The 24,851-nt window shown below is 44.5% G+C and overlaps 2 protein-coding genes across 2 annotated transcripts in view; one reads left to right on the plus strand and one right to left on the minus strand.

The window, feature by feature from the left end:
* The window catches only part of LOC131306632 (STOREKEEPER protein-like), a 38,443-nt gene extending 15,586 nt beyond the window's left edge, over positions 1–22,857 (minus strand). Inside the window, exon 1 of the mRNA XM_058332999.1 lies at positions 22,305–22,857. Coding sequence (XP_058188982.1) covers positions 22,305–22,739 — 435 coding nt within the window. The 5' untranslated portion in view covers positions 22,740–22,857. The remainder of the gene's footprint in view (positions 1–22,304) is intronic.
* Positions 1–24,611, plus strand: part of LOC131306634 (uncharacterized) — a 46,300-nt gene extending 21,689 nt beyond the window's left edge. Inside the window, exon 4 of the mRNA XM_058333006.1 lies at positions 24,593–24,611. The gene's annotated coding sequence lies outside the window, so the exon portion shown is untranslated. The remainder of the gene's footprint in view (positions 1–24,592) is intronic.
* The last annotated feature ends 240 nt before the right edge of the window (positions 24,612–24,851 follow it).

Consider the following 24,851-nt stretch of genomic DNA (forward strand, 5'->3'; position numbering starts at 1 on the left):
TCCAAAGGTTCACAAGGTCCAAAAGGTGTGATGAGGGCTCACACGCTGTTTGGCCCATCATCAAAGCTATCAAAATTCACCTCGGATGGACCGAAGGACAGACAAAACCACGAATACTTCACCGAACAATTGTAGGCTATGCCCGAACGTACGACACATAAGTTCGCTCGGGGTCTTATCAAGCGCATGGATATGAACTTCCGTTTGTTCGGCCAGGGTGTTCTTCGGCCGGGATATCCTACGCTCGGATAATCCGCATGCCGGACGTGGGTCCCGCCGAACCTAGATGATTGCGGATCCTTCCATAAATATCTACTGATAAGAAAGCTATCCTCTCAGACATTCGAAGTGACATCTCTGAACGATGTGACCATTCTGACATCAACCCATGTGGCTCTGAAAGACTAGGGAAGTGGTGTTCATTAACTGGCCCTGCTAGAAGGCGCCAACCGAGCAGAACGTGACACGTGGAAAGTATGGCCAACTTGCTCAGCACTTCATCTCTTTACCTCTTTGCCTATAAATAGAGAAGCATGACCACTGAGATGGGGATCCAAAAGAATCTGATCAAAAAGAACACACTTCTCTCCCCCCCTCTCTCTCTCCATACTTTCTTACTAAACTTCTCATTTCTCCGCTTGCTGACTAGTTCGTCGGAGCTTCTTCCCGGAGGAACACCCCCCTCCGGTTCTGCAGGTACACCAAGATCGGCGTTAGCATACACGGTCCCACACTCAGAGGCAGCAGCACCAGAAGGAGCACGAAGAAATCACGCCCCCACAATTGGCGACTCTGCTGGGGATCGCAGAAAACAACTTTCGGGGTGTTCTTTGTGTTCTTCGCGTTCATAATCCGTTGAGGGCCTTTGTTCATCTCAGATCCTGTTTGTTCTTCATATTTGCGCGGAACAAATGGCTCAACATCTCCCACCTCCGGGCCCAGAGAACTTTACCCTTGGGTTGGAAGGCTACGGATCTATCAACCTTGAGCCCCGTCAAACGGCTAGGGCAGTTCCACATGTAACCCGCCAACTTTCTTTTCCACCGACCGAGTTGGATATCGCCCTGGCCGAACAAAAACGTCAGGCAGCGGTTATTACTATGCTGCAACAACGGCTAGAGGAGCGGGACGGGGGGTTGACCGCAACCCCTGCAAACGAACATCATGCCGAGCCCAGTCGACCGAAGAGATCCCACAAACGAAGTCGACCGTCTCATCCACCCCAAACGGCCGAACTAGCTGTTACCGAACGACGAACTGTCTTTGAGCGCCTCGATCAGGGGGTTTCACGACCTCGGCTGACAAGCATCATTCGAGCCGAGAGTACTAGATCCTCGGCAACGGGCTCCACAGCGGGAACCAACAGGGGAGGCGAATCTGTCCGAACACAACACCGCTCCGAACGTCGGATGAGTCAGAAAAGTGGGAAGAGGCCCGTGGACTTAAATGATCCACCTCGGCGACCCCATACCAGTAGCAACCGGGAATATTCATTTCAATCGCGACATGATTCCGAACGTCACGATGGGCGACACTCAGCCAACTCTGGCAGTCGACACCGAACAGAAAGCAGAGGAAACCGTTCGGAGCACGATAATACGATTGTCCTCTACGATCAATTCACGGGCCTGCCAACCGTGTACCAACCCATCGACCCGGCTCTTCAACCTTGGCACGCCCCATTGACGAGCTTGAGGGAGCCACAGGCGCCCTTAATGCTAGCTGCTCCACGACCGAGGGAAAAAGAGGAGCACCGTCGGCGCCATCGGCGGGAAAAGAGAAAGACTCCGGAGCGGCATACTGATGTTCTTCCCCCTATCGCCCCACAGATCACAGCCGAAGGGCAGGCCGAAGACAATTCGAAGCTCGGGAAGGCAAAGGCTTCCCCCTTCGTGGATGCTATTCAACAAGAGCGGCCGCCAGACAGATTCGTCATGCCGAAGCTGAAGCGCTATGAGGCAAAAGAAGACGCAGTCGCGTTCGTTTGCCGCTTCAGGCAAACCATGAGCCTCCATAACTTTTCTGACGCTCTTATGTGTAAAATCTTCCCGCTCACTCTCAGTGAATCGATCATGTTATGGTACAATCAGTTGAAGCCCAAATCCATTTCTTGCTTTAACGAGCTGGAATTGGAGTTTAGCAAACGCTTCGTCACCAGCAACATTCAACCGAAGACGTTATCAATGCTGGTGAACATGCGAAGAACGGCGGGAGAAACACTGCGACTCTATACCGAGCGTTACTGGGAAGTCTATAACCTTATTCCCGACTGTGATCAAGGGGTGGCAGCCGAGTCTTTCATGAATGGATTGGACCCAACCTCGGCAATGTTTCGTGACCTCTCACGAAATCCACCTAAGACAATGGGGGAGCTCATGACAATAATCGAGAAAGATTGCGTTCACGAAGAAGCGATGGCCGAGCGACATACGTCAAAGGCTGAACCTGCCAAGACGATAGGGCCGAAGAAGCAGGTATCGAACGTTCGCCAAGGGCAAGGAAGCCAGGGTAGCTCGGGCCAGGCATCGAACAAGTCCAACAACAAGGGCCGACCCCCTCAGCACCCTCAGCCACAATCCTGGACACAAACGAAAAGAGAACCCCGACCGGACGAATACGTCGCCGAACGTACGGTATTCACTGAACCTATTTATAAACTTCTTAACATCATTGGCAAATTGCCGTTCTTTGTTTGGCCAACGGTACTCTTAGGCACCGTCGGAAGCGGACTGGGGATGTGCACGTATCATAAGGAACGTGGCCATTACACCACGCAATGCCCACCTTTCAAAAGGTATCTAGAAGAGCTAGCAGCTGCCGGTCACCTCAATCAGTGGATCGACGTTCGGCAAAATCCACTTCCTCCACCTCCCCCTCTTGTTGGCAATCTCGTAAGCGTGATACAAGGGCTGGTATCCGAAGGAAGGGCGGCCGAACTTCGTTCGGAAATTGACAGGGCTGTCGCCTCTGCGTCAGTCTGCAATGTGGGAGCCTCGGGAAAGCGAAAGTGGGAAGATCCGAGGTTCGGCGGTACCATAACTTTTTCTTCCGACGACTTAAAAGGAGTGCAACTTCCACATGCAGATGCCCTCGTCGTCACTATTGCCATTGAAAAATCAACCGTACAACGGGTATTGATAGATCAGGGAAGCTCGGCCGATGTCATGTTTTTCTCCACTTATCAGAGCCTCGGATTATCTCCCGCTCAACTTCGGACAGCGTCAGCTCCCCTTGTTAGTTTTACGGGAGCCCCGGTATGGCCACTCGGCCTGATTACCCTCCCTATGCGAGCTGGATCACGCGTCCTGGAGATCGAATTTGTGGTGGTCACTTCGCCAAGTCCGTACAACGTCATTCTTGGCCGAACCTGGCTACACGAGATGCAAGCGGTTGCTTCAACATATCACCAGGTGGTAAAATTCGTCGGATGGAACGGACGACAGGAGAGCCTGCGAGGCGATCAAATCCAATCCAAGAAATGCTACATCAGCACTGTAACGAACAAACAGAGCTGCATGGAGGTACAATGCGTGGCTGCCGCTCCTATCCCAGTGATTGAGGATGTTGGTGTACTTGCCGAACAACGGTCAGCCGAGGAGCTGATACGTTTTTCCATTCCTGGGGAAGAAGGAAGATATTTTTTGATCGGGAGTTCATTGAGCATGGACGAACGTGAGGAGATGTATCAGTTCCTGATGAGAAACATAGAGGTCTTTGCTTGGACACCACAAGACATGCCGGGCGTGGACCCTTCGTTCGCCATGCACTCATTGAATGTAGATCCGAATAGGCGACCGGTTGTGCAAAAAGTCCGACGCTCGTCGACCGCACACACCGAAGCTGTGATAGCAGAGGTGAATCAACTGTTGGAAGCTGGCGTCATTCGGGAAGTGCTATACCCCACCTGGCTTGCCAACCCAGTGGTAGTCCCGAAGAAAAATGGGAAACTAAAGGTCTGTGTCGATTACACGAACCTCAATGACGCCTGCCCCATGGATCGATTTCCACTTCCTCGGATTGAGCAGATGGTAGACGCAACGGCAGGATGCGAGCGCTTAAGCTTCATGGACGCGTATCGGGGCTACCATCAAATCGCTTTGGATCCAGAAGATCAGGAAAAAACGGCTTTCATCTCGCCTCGGGGAACCTTCTGCTACAAGGTTGTCCCGTTCGGCTTGAAGAATGCAGGCGCCACTTTCCAACGCTCCATCACGAAGATGTTTCCTGGCATGCTCGGCGTAAAAGTAGAAGCTTATATTGACGATTTGGTTTGCAGGAGCGTGTTCGCTCGGGACCACCTTCGAGATCTGGGAGAGGTCTTTGCTGTTCTAAAACATAGGAAGCTACGTCTCAATGCCGAGAAGTGTGCGTTCGGCGTTAGCTCGGGGAAATTCCTAGGATACATGGTGAGTCGCCGAGGAATTGAAGCTGATCCTACCCAAATTTTGGCTGTGCAGCGGCTACGAGCTCCAACGACAATTAAAGAGGTACAGCGGCTCACGGGGATGGTTGCTGCCTTGAACCGTTTCATTCGACGTTCAAGCGATCTCTGCCGCCCGTTCTTCCGAGCGATCACAACAAGCCGACGCAGGTTTGTATGGACAGAGGAATGCGAGCAAGCTCTGCAATCTTTAAAGCAATACCTATCTCACGCTCCTTTGCTCGTCAAGCCCCTGCCCGACGAAGATCTCTATATTTACCTTGCCGTTTCCGACCATGCAACGAGCGCGGTTCTTGTTCGGAGAGAGGGGATGGACCATCAACCGATCTTCTATTCCAGTAAAACGATGACGGATTCTCAGACGAGGTATCTGCCTATGGAAAAGTTGGCATTGGCTCTCGTTTCTGCTAAAACGAGCCTCCTGCCCTACTTTCAATCCCATAGGATTGTGGTCCTCACTGAGTTTCCTCTCAAAGCTGTTCTTCGGAAAACGGACACGTCGAGCCGAATCCTGAAATTCTCTTAAGACTTGGCCAACTTCGACATCCAATTCGAGCCTCGGACAGCTATCAAAGGGCAAGTCTTGGCCGACTTCTTTGCCGAACTCACTCCCGGCTTACAAGACGAGGCCAATGCCCTGGCAACTGCTGCTGATGAAGCTCGGATTCAAGAAGAAGAGGTTTTGGAAGGGCCGTCCGTTTGTCAAACCGAACCACTCCGTGCTCGGTATACCTTCGGACGCAAGAAACCCAAACGACAATGGAAGCTCTTCTCCGGCGACGCTTGGCGACTGACCGTCGATGGAGCTTCTAATGTTCATGGAGCTGGTGCAGGCATCGTCCTTGTCTCACCCAGCGGGACTGTTCAAGAAAGCGTGGTTTCAATTGGGTACACGGCGACGAACAACGAGGCGGAATATGAAGCTCTAATTGCAGGCCTCCAGCTTGCTCTTCGGCTGGATGCGGATTCGGTTCATGTCTTTTGTGACTCTCAGCTCATTGTGGGGCATTTAAACGACGATTATCAGGCCAAAGATCGACGTATGAATGCTTACGTGAGCCACGTTTTAGATTTGTTCGGAAGATTTGGACGCGTAGAAGTGGAGTGGATCGCTCGGGAGCATAACGCCCATGCTGACGCCCTTGCAGGTCTTGCTTCAGTCTACAAGACCTCAGGTAGTCGCACCATCACCTTTGACGAGGTCCCCAAACCGAGCTTCGAAAAGCCGTCTGAACAGGTTATGGCCATCGCCCTCGGCTCAAGCCAGCTGGATTCTGTGGTTGCTTACCTGAAGAATCAAGTGCTACTGACGAACAAGCGCGAGGCGTACAAAATCCGTTGCCGAGCCGCCAATTTTTTCTTGGGACCGAATGACAATCTCTACCGACGGACTTTCACTGGCCCCGATCTGCGTGTCGTCCACGACGACCTTGTGCCAGCCGTTCTGGAGGAACTTCATTCGGGTAGCTGTGGGGCTCACTCAGGAGGACGGTCCCTTGCACAGCATGCCCTGACACAAGGCTATTGATGGCCGAAGATGGTCAAACAATCCGAGGAATACGTAAAGCTCTGTGTTCGGTGTCAAAAGCAAGCATCTCTCATCCACCAACCTGCATTCCCCCTTAAAATGATCACCAGTCCGTGGCCGTTTGCGGTTTGGGCTTTTGACATAGTTGGCAAGATGCCGAAGGCGCCTGGAGGATTTGAGTACATGCTCACTGCCACAGATTTGTTCACTAAGTGGGTAGAAGCTTCCCCCATGATCAAGACCACCGCCGGGGACGTGGAACGCTTTATTTGAAGCACATTATCTCCAGGTTCGGCGTACCGTACGCCATCCTTTCTGATAATGGCTCCCAATTTGTTGCCTCCGCTCTCAAAGCTTTTTATGCGAAGCGCCACATTACCATCCAAAATTCCTCGGTGGCATATCCTCAAGGTAATGGACAAGCCGAAGCATCGAACAAGACAATCACTCGGGGGCTGAAGCGCCGTCTGGATCGGAAGCTCGGTAAGTGGGTGGAAGAGCTTCCACACGTCTTGTGGGCCTATCGAACAACACCTCGGCGGTCCACCGGCCGTACTCCGTTCGCTATGGCCTACGGTATGGAGGCTGTCCTCCCTTTATCCACTATGATCCCTACAGTTCGGACGGAGAATTTTAACCCTATCGACAACAGTGCTCTTGTGGGTACCGAGTTAGATTTTGCCGAAGAACTACGTGACAATGCTAACCTTCGGCACGCCGCCTACCAGCAAGAAGTTGCAAGGGGCTACAACCGCAATGTTCGTGCTCGACCATTCAACGTCGGGGACTTAGTCCTTCGGATGGTTACCGAAGCGACAAAGTTGACCAAGCTGAAGGATCCCTATGAAGGCCCTTACCGAGTGGTGGAGAAGATCGGGCACGGTGTTTATAAGCTTGCTGAGATGGATGGAACGCCAATCGCCAATCCGTGGAATGCTCAAAAACTGAGAAAATTCCATGGCTAGTGTTGGCATTCCCCATTTGACCTCTTCTGCTTTATGTTTATTCCTGTATATGGGGTATTTCATCTAGTCTCGGTAACATCTTTTGTTCGGGTGAAATTCTCGAAGCCCATGCTAATTTGATTGTTTGGTTTAAGTTCTCGAAGCTATTTGTTTATTCGGGTGAAATTCTCGAAGCCCATGATAATATGTTTGTTCTCGAAGCCATTTGTTTGTTCGGGAGACACTCTCGAAACCATGATCACTCTTTCGGTTCAGTTTTCCCATCCTACTGCCTTATTCTATTCATTTAGCAATACAATAAGGCAGGGGGCTACTATATGGGTAAACCTGAGTTCATCTCTTATTAACTTCAAAGTCACATAAACAGTCCCACCGAATGAAAAGACTTCGAAAATTTCTGAGTTATGTTGTATATACCGAATAAAAAGACTTGGCAAATATTTATATACTTGGAAACAACATTCATACCGAACGAATAGACGATTGTCATTCAAAAAGAAATTCCCCATGTTTTAGTTACATTCAATGGTCGGCAGGGTTCCCATTGTTCGGAGCCAACCATATTCAAAAATATAAAAAAAAAAAAAAACAACACAGAACTAAACAAGAACAAATCTAATCCGCTGCAGCATCGGCTGGGGCTGGTGGGGTTGAAGCGTCGGTTTGGGCCGGTAGGATTGGAGCTTCGGCCGGGGCTGGTAGGATGGTCGAGTCGACAGCGTCGGCTGTTGTCTCCTCTGCTGTAACTTCGGCAGGGGCGAAGGGTGGTATTTCCACCAGACTCCTCCTTTCGTCGTCAGCTTCAGCGCCTGCATCGTCGAGACCCATGTTATAGCCGAGCATAAAGCTCTCTTTGTGCTGGGCCTCCTTGATCTCATCCTGCACTTCAAGGATTTGATCGGTCACGTCTTCTTCGGCCTGGGCGTATCCTTTCTCGTACTGCCCCTGCACTTCTTTCTCCATCTCCTTCTTCATTTCTTCCCTCCCCAAGGCTCTCCCCTCGGCCAGCCCCTCATCTTTGCCCTCGGCTCTGGTCTGCTCGGTAGGCTCTTGCAACCCCTTGATGAGGTCGTTTTGATTGGCGACCTGAACCTCGAGGCTTTGCCTCACGAGCTCGGATTGCTCCAAACCCTTCTTGTACTCCTCGGCCAGGGCCTTGTTGTATTCCACCGATTGCTTTTGCAGTTTTGACTTCTTGTCATATTCGGTGAGATGAAGCTGGGCACTCATTATGGACTGGGTGGCCTGTAAACAAAGCAAAACGAAAGTCATCCCGACGAAATAAGGCATAAGGCATTTGTGCAAAAACAAAACAAATTTGCAAATGTAAAAGCATTTACTTACCCTCCCTACGTGATAGTAGTATTCACTCAGGGCTGCTTTCAGAGAGGGGGGATTCTGTACATCCCTCGGCAAAGCTAACCCCGAGTGGAGAGTGAAAGCCAGGGAGGGATCCTCCCTCAGGCTATCCGATTTAAGAACCTGTTTCTTGCCGGGTGTGATGAAGCTTGGCACCCATGGGGTGTCAAGGTCGACGGCAGTCACCCTCCCTTCTCCTTCTGCGGCGGCCTCCTTCGGGTGCTCCACTTCTTGGCCCTTTCCCTTAGTGGCCGCCCTCACCCTCTTGCTCGCAGGTGGTTCCTTCGGTGAAGGAGGAGCGCTCAGTGGTCACTTTTTAGAGGGTGGGGGAGGTGGGACCTTGCTGCTCGGGACCGAGCCCGAAGCGGCTGCACCTCCAGCCTTCTGCAGTCGGGCCTTCTCCCTCTCTTTTTCCTCTAGCTTCTTCTGGAGAACCTCCTTGATATTTCTCGGCGGCATAACTTCTTGTTGTTCAAGGAAAGGCTCTTCTTCGGTCGGAAGTCGGATTGACCCTCGGAAGGGTTTGTCGAAGCTCGGTTGGAGCTCTTGTGGGATGTCCTCGGACTGCTCCGGCTCGTCAGTTACCTTTCGTCGGATCCGGCCGCCGTAGGTAGCTGTATATTTGAGGATGGTTGGGGCGTCTCTTTCCTCCGCTGGGATAGTGAGCAGGGAGTCGGCAAGACCACAATCTTTGGCCGCCCTTAACAGTATTTTGTTGATCTTGGTGGTATCTGCCGAAGAAAAGCATGAAATCGTTAGTTAAATTTTGACAACTGAAATCAGAGCAGCAGAAATAAACATTTGAAATAACAGACAAGTGTTCTTACTCGGTGTTCCTCTGCGTGTGGCTATTTCAAACTGACCGTATTCGTGTTCGGGGAATTGGAAATTTCCTCGAACTTCGACGTAGTCAGAGGCCCACTTCTCCGAGTCGTACATGCCCTCGGGAATGATCTTTTGCATCTTCCTCCGGGAGCAGAGGTAGTATCGAGAGTACCGAACGTTTCTCGACATCATATAATTTTCAAAAAAATGAAAGGCTTCTAGGCGGAACATCTTCACCTCAGCAAGGGCGATTACCGAGTGAATGATGCGGTAGGAATTGACGCTCAGCTGGCACGGAGTGAGATTGAAGCGGTGAAGTATCTCTCTCAAAACTCTGTGCATCGGGAACCGAAGGCCCCCTTCTGTGATTGCCATCAAGGGGACAGTGACATGTTCGTCACCATATTTTATTCGGTTCCCTTGGACGGGTGTAATGATAACGTCGTTGGGGATGTCGTAAACGGCTCGGAAGGTGTCCAGGCTCTTCTTATCTTGGAAGCATTCCAAGTAAGGGCAGGGGTCCTTTCCCGTTCGGTCGGGGATCACGTCGGGGTCCATCGGGACGATCTTCCTCTTCACCCTCGGCGGATGCGATGAGGATTCCCCAGCAAATCCGGCCCCTTCATTCGCTCGGCTTGACGAAACAAGTGGAGTCCCTTGTCTCGACTCGGCTTCGTCAGCTCCTTCGGTCTCCTCTTCCTCTTCTGCTTCGTCATGAGGATTCTCGGATGACGACTCACCTATATCTATGATATCGGGGTCTGGCCCCACTGTTCGGAGAGGAGCCACCATAGCGGGGTAGTCGACTCCTTCTACACCCTCGGGAATCCTTCCGCTTGATCCCGTTCGGTAATTTCGGGCGAAATCTCTTATAGCTTCGGATAACCCTAGATCGGATCTACCAAAACCCGAATCTTCGGAATCCATCGACCGATAAGATTCGCCCGAAGAAGGTGACTTTGCAGACTCCATACCTAGAAACAGATAAGTGCACGGGATAAGACCATTAGCGATTTGCATGGCCAGGAATCTAAGTGCCTACGTTCGTTGTTCTGTGTCATTAGGAGAGATCCCACCTCTGCTCGGTTGTTTCCCGAGCGATATGAAATCCCGAGGAAAGGACTTATACCGCTCAGGGAAACGAAGGGGAACCCTACGCGTTCCCAAAGGGGAAGCAGAGATTGAGAAGCTTAACAGGGCTTGTAAAGCTTCTTAAAGACTGCCCCTTTGGAAAAACCTCACGCTTGAAGATGCCTTCGTGTTCGGAAGAACACGATTTCCAGGTGTTCATACGCTCGGAAGAACACATGAACACCTGGGTTTCAGGCGGCTGTTTCAGTCCAGACAAAAGAGAAGAATCGACCAAAAAAGGGGGAAAACATTCAAAAAACACTCAAAATGCATCAAGAAATGGAGGGGCTCGAGAAATACCTGAGAAATCGAGAGAGATCTGTGATCAAAAACCTTCAAATCTGCAGATTTCTGGTGATTTTTGGTCCGAAACGGCGCTTGAACAGAGATACGATCGAGATGGAGAGAGAAAGTGATTTTCTCTCTCCTCCCTTTGCCCCTTTTATACTGAGTACAGGATTCGAAGCGGTTTCTCACCCTGGCCGTAGGATTTGGGCGGGAGACTGATGTCCCGCTCGATGAACGACGTGTGGCAGGTGTGAAGCGTGCCGTACCACCACCCAATGAAATCGTGGCACCTGGCATCGATTCATATCAACGGTTACAGAAGCATTTAATGAAAGGCTGCGCGCACATCTCGAAGCGTTTCAAATAGTTTCCATCCGTTCAACTTTGACGATTCGTCTAGTCGATCGTTCTTCGGACTTATAGTCCTTCGGGATTATGGTTCTTCGGATTTATGTATTCGTTCGGCCAGGTTCTTATTCAACTCTTCTTTCATTTCCGAGCAAGAAAAGAAGGAGTTGAGGGGCTATTGTAGGGGGCCGAAATATCCAAAGGTTCACAAGGTCCAAAAGGTGTGATGAGGGCTCACACGCTGTTTGGCCCATCATCAAAGCTATCAAAATTCACCTCGGATGGACCGAAGGACAGACAAAACCACGAATACTTCACCGAACAATTGTAGGCTATGCCCGAACGTACGACACATAAGTTCGCTCGGGGTCTTATCAAGCGCATGGATATGAACTTCCGTTTGTTCGGCCAGGGTGTTCTTCGGCCGGGATATCCTACGCTCGGATAATCCGCATGCCGGACGTGGGTCCCGCCGAACCTAGACGATTGCGGATCCTTCCATAAATATCTACTGATAAGAAAGCTGTCCTCTCAGACATTCGAAGTAACATCTCTGAACGATGTGACCATTCTGACATCAACCCATGTGGCTCTGAAAGACTAGGGAAGTGGTGTTCATTAACTGGCCCTGCTAGAAGGCGCCAACCGAGCAGAACGTGACACGTGGAAAGTATGGCCAACTTGCTCAGCACTTCATCTCTTCACCTCTTTGCCTATAAATAGAGAAGCATGACCACTGAGATGGGGATCCAAAAGAATCTGATCAAAAAGAACACACTTCTCTCCCCCCCTCTCTCTCTCTCCATACTTTCTTACTAAACTTCTCATTTCTCCGCTTGCTGACTAGTTCGTCGGAGCTTTTTCCTGGAGGAACACCCCCCTCCGGTTCTGCAGGTACACCAAGATCGGCGTTAGCATACACGGTCCCACACTCGGAGGCAGCAGCACCAGAAGGAGCACGAAGAAATCACGCCCCCACAATAATGATTGATAAGTTGTTGTCGAGGATCACTAAGGTATCATCGTATAGAGAAAAAATAAATAGATTTCAATATTTAGTCCCTTATAACTCACTTTTTCTTATAGCCAAAGAGGAACCAATCTAACACTCTTTGAGTCTCCCGTTTATGTAGATTTCATTCTTTTTTGGCCCATTTCGCACGCCATTTTTTTATGAATGCATTCCCATACTTTCATCTAGTATACACCGTAAATTGTGCTCTCTCTTTTTTGTAATTTTAACCCCCCAAAAAGAGAAATTTTGGAGAGTATTTATGAGAATATAGGGTGCAAAAATCATTTCCATCTGACTTAGGATCAACTTCTCCTGGTTCTGAAACAAGAGAAAAAAAAAATGAAGACAAGCGCACACACACATGATGCTACTGTCTTTCTGTGAATTTACTTGTAATATGGTACTTAGTCCGTATGACTATAGCTTTCTAGTTTAATTTATGAGTATTTCCATTTGACAAAAAAAAAATTACTCATTTCACAAAAAAACAAAGATACAAACAGTCAAACATTACAGGGCATAACTCTGAGAAAGCAAAAAAAAAAAACAGGAGAGTAAACCAAGATACTACCTAGTATCCCAGAAAACAAAGAAAAACACATCCTAAAGTTAGACTCAGTTGTTTTTTTCTCTTTTCAATTTTGTGAGCAGGAGTTAGCAAAAAGTTAGTAGATTACTTGATGCAGGGAGGCGTGTCGAAATAGAAGTACGCGCAACAAGGACAATCACGAACAAGTATGAACTAGAGGTACTCCATGTACGAACACACAATAATGAGAAATAATCTCAATTTTCATTAATCAATTCATAAAAAACAACTCTCTCAACCTGAAGGCTTACAACTTATTATATAGGAAAAAGCCTTAACCCTAATTGATTCGTCCGAAAAGGAAGCAGAATCAATTAATTAACAAAAATTACCAAAAGCAAAATTTCTACTTTAACTAGGATATCAAATACTAGAAAGAAATATAAGGTTGCCAAAACAAGAGGCAACTAAAACAGAATTTCCTAACAAAATAATAAACTCAAAATAATGCGTAATTAATTTATATTATTCATTTTTCTGTTCTGCATCATTCTCTCCGTCTTGAAGAAACTCGTCCTCGAGTTTATACAGTTGAATACGCCGAAACCTATCTGCATCAAGCTTGTTCTTCAAATTAATTTTTTCGACCCCAAACTGTGGAGATGAGTCTTGAAAAATAAAAGCAAAATTGTTTGTCACAACTTGTTCTAAGTACGCAATCCAACAATTCTTCTTTGAAGTACCTTCAATAAAATTCCAAAACGGATCAACAAATTTATTACGCCAGTCAACTTCACCATCTTCAGGCACGGTAACAACTTCTTTTTGTATTATTTTCTGATTTTCTTTTTTTGAAATTTTCTTCATTGATTTTTCATCAAAAACTGGTAGCTTATTCCAATCCACTACTGGATCTGAAATAATATTTGATGTGAATGGCCACTCGATGGTAGCTTCATCCACTTTTGTCCTCCCCTTCGACTGATGGTTACCAGCCAAAGGTTTGGTGATAGAAATATCATCCGACACCTCCTCCTCTTTCGGAAACCGAGGTTGAACCGGACGATGGCGAGGTGGGTTCCCCCCAACAGCCATGGCAGCCATCTGATTGGTTAGGATGCCAATCGCATCCATCACACGTTGCTCAAGTTGTTGGAACCGCGCCACCATTCGTGCTTCTCGTGCAGCTTTACTTCGACCATACACATCTTCGGCAACAGCATAACGACCATAACGAACTCCTTGTCGCGCCATGATCCGGAATCGAACGCAAGCTCTGATACCAACTGATGCAGGGAGGCGTGTCAAAATAGAAGTACGCGCAACAAGGACAATCACGAATAAGTATGAACTAGAGGTACTCCCTGTACGAACACACAATAATGAGAAATAATCTCAATTTTCATTAATCAATTCATAAAAAACAACTCTCTCAACCTGAAGGCTTACAACTTATTATATAGGAAAAAGCCTTAACCCTAATTGATTCGTCCGAAAAGGAAGCAGAATCAATTAATTAACAAAAATTACCAAAAGCAAAATTTCTACTTTAACTAGGATATCAAATACTAGAAAGAAATATAAGGTTGCCAAAACAAGAGGCAACTAAAACGGAATTTCCTAACAAAATAATAAACTCAAAATAATGCGTAATTAATTTATATTATTCATTTTTCTGTTCTGCATCATTACTTCACAGTGGATTTTAGAGACTATCTATAGCACTGAATCCCAAACGCCCATGACGGAGCTCAAACCCTGGCCTTCCACACGGAGAGGACCAGGAGATGCCAATTGAGCTAAAGCTCATTGACAGACGCAGTTGTTAACTCACACACTTTTTAGTATGCAGAAGAAGTGTTTTATGAAAAAAAGTTTGCAAAAGAAGTTAAGAACAAACTTAAATATAAGATTAAAAAATAACTAGTTCGAATTTTTACTTCTTGATACCAAGAGGGACTTGGAAAATTTTCTTACATCTGCAAAAGCAATATTCTTATTCTCTGAGTATATGCAAATAGATTGGACACCCAAAGCTTTCATTGTCATTGATTCGTCAAATGGGTGATTCTCACTCTCTCTTCATGTATTTTCTAAAGGAATTTGAACCCGAGATCTTGATGGTGATCGTGTATCGTTGAACCAAATCGAGTACATGTTGTTAATGCTTGTCCAATGCTTGTATATTTACAGAGAAGGCTTCGCTTCACTCCACAATGTCAATTAGATCCGTTGTTGACTTATAGAAGATTGTCAAATAATATACTTACAAACCATACGATACAATCGAGAGAGTGAGAGTTGTCAATGGCATCAATCTTCTTTGATTCCCAAGATAGTTACGTGACAACAAAATGTCATGTTACGGCCGTTTCCTTGGACAATAAAAGAAAATAAATTGGAGAGTCAAGAGTAGACTACAAGGAATGGAAACTAGAAACACTTGGTATAAAATAATAGTAGAACATAAAGGAGGAAGAAGGATCCAGTCACCTGGGCTACATATCCCGAAAAAATAGATCTCCATAACTAACCAATTTCCCCGGGCACGAACACAACACCATCATATGAATTAACCAACCCATGTCATAACATCTTTTATTTCCTACTTTCCTCTTTCTGGCATATACTAGATGTTTGGATGAAATAGGACTAAGAGAAATAAAGGAGAAGCAAACATATGAAACGTCTTAACGCTTGGTCCATTTTGGCGTTGAAGTTCTGGAGATCATCGTAGAAACGAAATGGAGTTGAAAGAAAACATTACTCTGGCAATTTTTTTGAGTAAATGTAAGAAAACTATATGCACCCTTTTGTTTTTTGGCAAAGGGTTCCTACTCTGAAGTTTGAAAAGAGAGGGCTAAGTTCTTAACACTACATTTACTAGCATTGAAATGTCTTTGTTTGCATACCTTTAGGAGGATGGAGTAAGTTAGCGCCAAATTCCTGTAAATGATCCAGAACCCTGGGCATCTCAGACAAATTGAACAAATCTTGAAGCTTGAAGATAGAAAACCTTCCTGAGCGCTTTCTGTTGTATGCCGGAGATGTGTGGACCAATAATGTTACTCCAGCCACTTGCTGAACCATTCCTCAAGTTGAGTAGACCACTGGATCTGGCGATCTACAATGCACTACTTCTGGGGGCCATGAGAGAGAGAGAGAGAGAGAGAGAGAGAGAGAGAGAGAGAGAGAGACTTTTGACTGAACACTTGAAGAAGTCCATGCACATTTATAGCATCAGAAAGCATACACAAACAAAACCCTAAACTCCTACATACTAATTCTTCATGTTAGTGTCCATGTTACTGGCTAGTGTTAGACCTTATTAATTTTTCAGTGAGGAAATCCTGCCAATGCATTTGGCACTTGTTGAACTTTTGGCTTATGGGATAAAAGTACTTAAAAAGTATGCAAGAAAAACCTGGTTTTTGGGAAGCTAAATTCTGTATGCTTTTCGACTTCTACTTCCCAATACTCAGCTTCTACTAAAAGTTAAGCTACAACGAACTCCTACTGAATAGTACTGTAACAGATGATTTCATAATTAGTCATACGTACAGAGAGTGGTATAAAAGCAAGTTAGTTAGTGATGAGATACCAGAATAATGAACTTCCAGGACAAAATTGGCAGAAAGACCGATGCCAAAACTAGCCAGAGTGATGCCAACGCTAAAACCAAAACAACAGCCAGGATCCCATCCTACCGATCACCTCAGGGCCACAGCCAGCTCCAACATAACCGATCACCTCAGGGCCAAAGCCAGGATCCCATCCGACCCCACAGCCAAAGCCATTGCCCATGCCCCAAAAGGCTCCAGAAGTCGTATCTCCTGAACAAACCTTTTATGATCATTATTACCTGCGATCAGAGTAGGTAAACACAAAACAATTCATAAGAAGCGAACTGCAAGAGCCACAACAGAGCAACTCATAACGTGCCTCATGCACAATATTTCCAGGAAACTTGTTTAACTTTAGATATAAGACATTTAATTACAGATGTATAGATTTCTAGGCAATAGAATCAACCTTTTACGAAAGAGGAATCAGACCTCAGTTGTCCTTAATTCAGGACGAGTTGTGATTGTTACTTTTTGAAGCTCCGTTCCACAAGGAGGAGTAAAAAGCTACTAGATCTCCGAGGATAGTCCACCCTATATAATAAGATAATAGGCGTACCCCAACTATGTACCCCTCATTTTCCAAATTACTGTCAAATAATTTCTTCTTCGTTTAAGCGCCATGAAATAACATCATTTCTTGAAACTAATAGGAGCGAGCCCGACACATATATAGGGTAGAAGAGTGATATCGGAGATGGGAAGACCGTGGACCTGAACATTTTCTCAAATGTTGGACTCCTATTTCAGATTACTTTATCAAGATTAGATACCTTAAAATTGTCAAACATCAAGAAACAACATATTCTTGTTCTTGAGTTACTCTACATGCAAAACTATGAATTTCCTACTGACTTATTTTCGGTTATATATAAATAACATGGTAAACTACTAGACGACGCGGGAAGGAAAAAGAAATAACCGTTAAGAAACAAAGAAAAGAAATGGAACCTACCGCTTGGAGGTCTCCAAACAAAGTGTATTCCAATTGAAAACAAAATGATCTCGTTCAATCAAGGTCAATGTACAGAAAAAAAAACTGTATAAAAAAAAAGGCATCCACAAAAACCTAATTCTACAGAATGGCACCACATGGTGACGGATCAAAATCATCAGCTTAGTCAATTTGGTAATTTTTGACAGAACCGATTTCAGCCCAACAAGGAAGGCGTATGGTTCAACTAAATAGCATTGCAACAATGACTAAATTAGGATACAAAACAGGAATGCGACGTATGAGAGTCCGAAAAGTACATTATTTCGCCAATCAGTTGGACTTAGGATGTAACAATTGTGTCTGGACCTAGACACTCCGATTTTTGTATGGAACCCATAAGCTCAACAACTGAGCTATATGAGCTGCCATCAGACTCCATTTTACCACGTGTATTGGCAGAATGGCACAAAAAGTGATGCATCAGAAGCATCAGCTAAGTAAGATCAAAAAAAAAAAAAGAAGCATCGGCTAAGTCAATTTGGTAATGAGTGATAGAACCAATATTCCTCAGGGAAGGAGGTATATGATTCTAGAAAGATGAGACCTTTATCAGTAAACAGTCAATTAAGGAGGGTCAGGCATTTAAGGTCTTGAATCCAATATTTATTGTAGCATTGGGTTGTTTTACCTATCTTCCGCACTGAGATTCACCTGTGAATATGCTTTGAACGTTCATGGATCTTGACTCAGAACCCTCAAATTGTAATACCATATGTGATGCATTGTAGCATAGAGACTCACCTCAGGCGTTCTTACACCCCAGGATTGAAACTTCTCAGAATCAACAATGACAAGGATGTGAAACATGTGATTTCATGGATCAAAGTTGACTGAAACTGTCATGTCCGACATGCTAATGGAAGTAGTAGTCAAGACTGAGTCCAAGGTGCATCTAACTCAGGAACCTATCTACCACATGCCAATTGACCAAAAGACGAGCATACATTTCCTAGCAGCTTGCACTGATCTCTATGGGAACTTCAGTGTCCGTATTAGAATATCTCCAAGAATATTGTGCTTATTATGACTTGAGGAAGGTTTGATGTTGCTATTAACGAGACAATCTTTTGGGCAATGTGTTTGGTTTGAACACATCGTTCAATTTAAGCCCGGTGTAAGCACTTCCAAACTATACACCTGCAACTGCAATACTTCAGAAGTTGCAACAAACTCCAGAAAATAGAATTTCTCAACACAAAGTTTACAAGAAAATTATTAGCAGAAAAATTATTTTTGGCGGAAATACTTGGTATTGAAATATAAAGGAGCTTTTATTTTTCTTTTCGAATATGCAATAGGTATAAAGAAGTTGCACATGAGAATAGAGGCACAAGGGAAGTACTTGCAAGCAATACTAGAAAAAGTTCAGAAGAGCCTAACACTTGACATGAACAGCCCTGGGAGTATTGCAGCCACTAGAGCTCAACTTAACAACTTCAATCCGGCTCTGTCAAATCTCGTGGAGAACATAAACAGCGAATAAACAATCGAAAACGTAATACAAGAACAGAATAATATAATGTATGGAAGACGTTATAGGTCTCCAACATACGGAACATTAGTCGTCATTCCTGATTAATTTCAATTATTCGAATGTCAAAACTAAGAAAAATGTGGTTTTCCACAGCCGTGTTTGATTTCAATCGAAAAAGCAATTGTCTGGATGTAGTCTTATTGTGAGTCCCGTGCTTTATGACAATAAAATATATATATATATATATGACGCCCAGACATGCCATGTCATGTCGGGATTTTTTGGCACGTCATGGTACCCACCGCTCTTGTGAGTTGGAAAGGCTCTTGGACCTTCGACGTGGGTGGGCTTCCCACATCGGGAAGTCTGACGAGTTTATAAGAGGAACCCGTCTATTGGGACCAATGAAATTCATACCGATGGGTTACCAACAGGCATGTGGGGCCCACTCTGGATCCCACACGGATAATCCAAGCCGTTCAATAATTAAAAAAAAAAAAAAAAAACCCGAGTAATCCAAAAACATGATAAATTCAATAATCGACCTGCAACTTCTATTCACTAGTAATTCAAAACCAAAACCTAAACAAGTTGAAACCAACTAAAAATGTGAAAACAGAAGCACAATAAAACTGAACCGATTCCTGATAACTTCAAGAATATCAGCATACTGCAAACAAGAAAATTTTGGTTAAACTTGACGGAAATAAGTAACAGCAGCTATATCCTTGATTTATAAATTCAATAAATACATTACCGAAAATTATAGGTGAACATTGAGCCATGAATTGAGATGAGAATTGAGATGTGTTGATAAAAAAGGATACCAAGTAATTAAACTTAAGGGATAAAAAAGATTCATATCGTCAACCCCAATCGACCAGGACGCACTGGAAACAAACATGAACTACTTATGAGAAGTGCCAATATTGAATGCACTGGGAAAACAGTATGCATTTTACACACACTTCACAATAAACTGAAGTTTTGTGGTTTTTTTGTATCCTCTTCCTTTTCAACCAAGCTGCTAACTCTAACTTCAATATGTCCATAACACCTTATCTGCAACTCTCAAGTCGAAGTCTAAGTAATGCATCAATTTCATTTGAAACCTATCTTTCAGCATATTTGATAATGACATCAGAACAGCTATATCAAGTGAAATGGAAATGAATCAAGTGATATACCTCTTTAACGAGATGTATCAAACCAGAAACACCAAGGCAGCCCATGGCAGTGCACAAGAGATATGTTGTTTTCTCTTTCAAGCATTTACAAAGGTTTGAAACAACCTGCAAATGATATCAAATTCAAAAGAATGCAACCCTTAACACCCTTTCCCCAACACCGAACCCAGGGCACAGGCCAAAAAACTGATGCTTTCTTTTGCTAAAATTGTACCTTGTAGCGGACAGAGAAAGCCACAAACGCACTAACTTGATATTAGAATTCAAGTCAATTGCGTTGTTCTTGGATCACACAACAAATAATGTAGACGGTATAAGGGAGGATATGGCCGAGACAGTTAATTTTTTCTCTTCATGCGTATAAATAAACAAGAGAAGTTATCAGAGAACAAGAACTTGTTAATATACGCCACTTTTGCCCCGAACTCGCTTTCTCTCTCCTATTCTTCCTTTTTTTTTCCCCCTCTTCTTCTTATTTTTAAATACACGATTCTTACCGCCACAGTCTTGGTTTACTGCATTACTATCACCACCTATTGTTTGCCCCCAACTCAGTCTGTGAATCCTACTCCACCAACGCTCCTTCTTCATCGATTATCACAAAATCTTGGACATCCTCCAAGATGTGCTCATCAAACAAAGGCATCTAGAATGCTCTCTCCTCTCTTTCTCTCTCCATCGAACCAGAAACACTGACAGGTATATGGAAACGTCAATGACAAGAATAAATATTACGGAGTACTACTTTAGACACCTACAAAAATAAGTAAGGGCCAAATCCAAGCAGAAGATGAATGACCGAACCGAACTTTGTTTTCTGCCTTCTCCGATGTTGGTTTCACCACTAATTCCTAAGGGGAACCATACCTAGAACAGCAGATTCTGGGATATGTTTTTTCTACCATTGCACGCAACCGGAATGATTTTGTGCGAAAGAGATCCTCGACACATGCTCCCACTCACTCCATAAACCATTTGTCGATGACGACAAACCAACTTGAACCATATGCTGAATACTTACACAAGGAGAAACATAGCTATCAAAGCTGAAGATAAAAGTTAAGAAGGATACAATGATGAAATGCTGAATTTACTCAAGCATTTATTTCTTCCTTTTCTTTTTTTTGCACGATGAGTTACACAAGAATTTGTACAACATCTGAATGTGCCACGGCCTCATTTGTAATCAGTTCAGTAGTTATGTTTGATCGCCGATGAGGAAGTGCCGCATTGATTTGTTGTGTTTACAGATTCACTCCTCAAATCTTGAACAAAATGCTCAACAATCAAGAGTGAAATCAATCCATTGGATAAGAGACCTCTTAAATCTACAAAGCATGACACTAATCGATAACTCAGAAGTTTACCTCAACTTAAGAAAAAATCCTAATTAATTCCAGCATATTTCAAGTTTTTCATCAACAAAATCGGAATTGTAAACATGAATCAGAAGTTAGATACCACTACAGCCGTGTACAACGGCATATATCATCCGTGAAATATGCGAGACCCATATCTAACAAAACTAGTAATATTAACATAAACCATATGAAATAAGTTCATCCAACACTTGAAGGCTAATATACGATTAGTTTCGATCCGGCACCAGACATGTAGTAACTTTAACTAAAATTCCAAAAACACCTGTGGATTTAACCAAAAAAATGCCCCATAACCATCATCAGAAGCATAAAACTTCACCAGTTATTCGATACTACAAAACCCTAATCCTTTGAAGCATTCGTTGCATCCAACACCAGCTTTGTCTGCTCGTTCATCAATTCCCCCCGCTTTAGAGCTAAAGTAACTTCAGCCGCACGCAAATTCTTCCACTTCTTCTCCAGCTCCATCGTCTTTTCGTTCCCAATTGTACTCATATTTTCCTTCAAAAATCTCCTCACAGGATTCTTCCTTAACAAATCGGAAGGCATCCCTGTGTCCGTCTCCATCTCCAACGACTCCTTCAAGCACGGGTGCATTGCCCAGAAGTCCCCCACTTAATCAACTTCCATATCCTTCATTTTTCCTCCTTTCAATTTCTTTCCCAATGCAACCTCCTCTTTCCCATTTCCTTTAGGCAAAGCTACCGAATCAGTCTTTCTCGCTCTTTTACTGCGACTGCTCTTCCCATTCTCATCAACTTCGTTACTCTCCCCATTCCCATCAACACCGTCTTTATTCTCATCTCCCAATGCACCTTCCTTCCCATCATTTTCTTTAGGCACAACAACAGAATCGCTGAGCTTGACGGTCTTCTCATTCCCATCAATCCCATTCTTCTCCTTTCCCCCACCCCATATCTTATTTGAAAGTTCTAAACACTTGCGTTCATGGGGCCGTGAGAAAACTGCTTTCTCAACATTGATATTGTACTTTCTCTTCAGCTTCCTAATCTTATCCACAAACTGATTTTTGGAAACATCAACACTAAGAGATTCCTTGATTAGTTCATGAAACTCAACCATATCCGGATACGTGTCGGAACCGTTCTTGGACTGAAAGTCGATCAATCCCTTCAGTATCAAAACCTCATCTTTCTCGCTCCACAACCTGTTAATCGCGCCGACAGGCTTCTTCTCCTCCTCCTCAACCACCTTGGCCTTCTTTTTCTTCTGTGACTGGTTGGCAGTCTTTTCAAACTCTTGCATGAGGCGTTTAGAAGAGGTGGGTTTCTTGGGCTTGGAAGCGATGGACTTCGTGAAAGTCGGAGAGCCCAAATGGGTCTCCGAATCGGATCCCGGGTCGGAGTCCGACGACTGAGGGTGTTGGGGTTTTGCTGGAGTGATGGGTTTTTTAACAGAGGGTTTAGTTTTCTCTACCTTTTCTTCTACTTCTTGAACTTCTTGTTCTTCTTCGTCTTTGGAAGATTCAGATTCTGGTGTTTCTTTGGTTGGTTCTGGATAGTGGTTTTCTTCTTCTTCTTGGTCGGTGAGTTGTTCATCTTCTTGCGATGATGATAAAGAAGACGGATCAGAAGGAGAGTCTTCCAGTGGAGCTCGCTTCTTCCGGGCTATCTTTTTTTGACCCATCGACTATAGTTTGAGAGAGAGAGAGCGCGCGGTAGTGTTTAGAGAGAGGGCGGTACGGTTTGGAGTCTGGGAAGATAGCAGTTTCCTCACTTTTGCCGATGACCTCTGTCCTCTCACCTTCCCTCCCTAAAACATTTGCGTTAATATTTCAATTAAGGCCGTCGGTTGAGTGTTTTTTTTTTTTTTGGTCATGACTTATAGTCTCCCGTTTCAAATTGAGTCCATTATTTCACTGTGGGTATTCTAAAATGATGGTCCTTTTTAAAGAAGGGAAGAAAAAATTCAGTGATTTTTTAAAAATGTCCCTCATAGCCATAGGTGAATTTTTTTTTTTGATAAATGGTGAGTATAAATGTTGCTCGTATAAAATAGGTAGAATATAAGGGTAATGGTAGAAATGATAGGCATTGTAAGTATAATCATTGCATGTCCCCTTAAATAGTTGGAATCCCCAAAAGGGACTCCTAATTTGGAACGGAAGGAGTAGTACATCAGTGGGTTAGGGGGTTGGAGGATAGTAAGTTAGTTCACTGGAGGTTCAGAGGCTGTGCATAGCCATGAACCCCTCCCATGTTCCATGTGGGGCTCGAACTCCCGCATCTACTGAGGAAGGCTTGGGATCACGCCGGTCAGTTGGTTTAGTTTGAAACTCGTGAAAAATGAGGAAAGCGAAGGATGGGGAAGAGAAAATAATTAAGAAGAAAAATTAGAAGAAAAGAAAAAGAGAATTTATATTTCAGTAAAGCTACTGGTACAGCAGGAGGTGCACAGCAGTCGCGCATAGATCGCTTTTGCGCCCGTCTCGGATCCCGCAAAGATGATCGGAGCCGCTCATTTTGTTCAAAATACTTTGTTTAGGGTCCCTGTAAAAAATCATCTCAATCCGATATCGGGAAGGATGTTTACAAATCATCCAACTTTGCTTCAAAATTTTGCCTAAATTTTGAAGCAAAGTTGGATGATTCGTAAACACTCTTCCGGATATTGGATTGAGATGATTTTTTACAGAGACCCTAAACGAAGTATTTTGAACAAAATGAGCGGCTCCGATCATCTTTGCGGGACCCGAGACGGACGCAAAAGCGATCTGTGCGCGGTTGCTTTGCACCTCCTGCTGTACCAGTAGCAGCGTTCTTTATATTTGTAGAACACTATTCTTTCAAAAATGGTACAATACATGAAAGAGTTTAAATTCTCTCCGGATGAGGTGAAAATCCCATGTTTCCACCACACATTGTGAGCCCCATTGTGCATTTATTATAGTAATCTCAATCGTTCATCTTATACGACAATCGGAATAAGTATAATAGAAGTCACAGAAACCGAAACAAGCAAGTTGTTTAGCAAGCTACATCTATTCATCTGAGCTACGCATCTATAGTCCAAGCGGGATGCAAGACCGGGACATTGTCCTGGCTTTAGGAACTCGCGGAATTTGACCTCCCTCAAATGGATGGATCTGGGATTGATCGTGGAATCGAGCGGAGAGAACCCAGGGGGGACAGGAACATACGCTTAGCCATAGTAGTCTTGGACAAAGTCAAGGATGAATCGCGGAGCTCGTCGGCGGACTTCTGCGCATTTAGCGTGATCAGCGGGAAGTCGCCCATGCTGACATACCCAAATAAATTGGAGGTGACATACCCAAATAGATTGTGACATTGGTTTTGAGCTTAATTGTGATTATGCTTTTGTGTTTTACTGTTAAGGACAAATTGTCTTGAGAATGTATATCAGTTGTTAAAGTATTCGTATTTACTATTTAGTATCTTTTTATGTTTGCTATGGGGCAGTATCCCCATCTTCTATGAAGAAGTTATAGTTTCTCGATACAGTCGATTTTTTTTTTCCAGTTATGGTTACCATTCATCTACGGAAAAAACAACTCAAAATTTTTATTCCCAGCTCGGAAGGCACAAGAAAAAGTTCTACTTGAATTCAAAAGAAATCTTATTTACATTGCAAAAGAAGTTTAAATTCCTCAGTTCTCCCCTTGATACGAGATGCGTCCTCACCTTTTGGGTCATGGAGCTGATTTTCCAGTCGCAAACTTCTTCCACGGCATCGTTCACCTGAATCTCTATCTGCTTGTTATTATAGTTATTCTTGAAG

This window comes from Rhododendron vialii, chromosome 11a (genome assembly GCF_030253575.1).
Source record: "Rhododendron vialii isolate Sample 1 chromosome 11a, ASM3025357v1".
Lineage (NCBI taxonomy): Eukaryota > Viridiplantae > Streptophyta > Magnoliopsida > Ericales > Ericaceae > Rhododendron > Rhododendron vialii.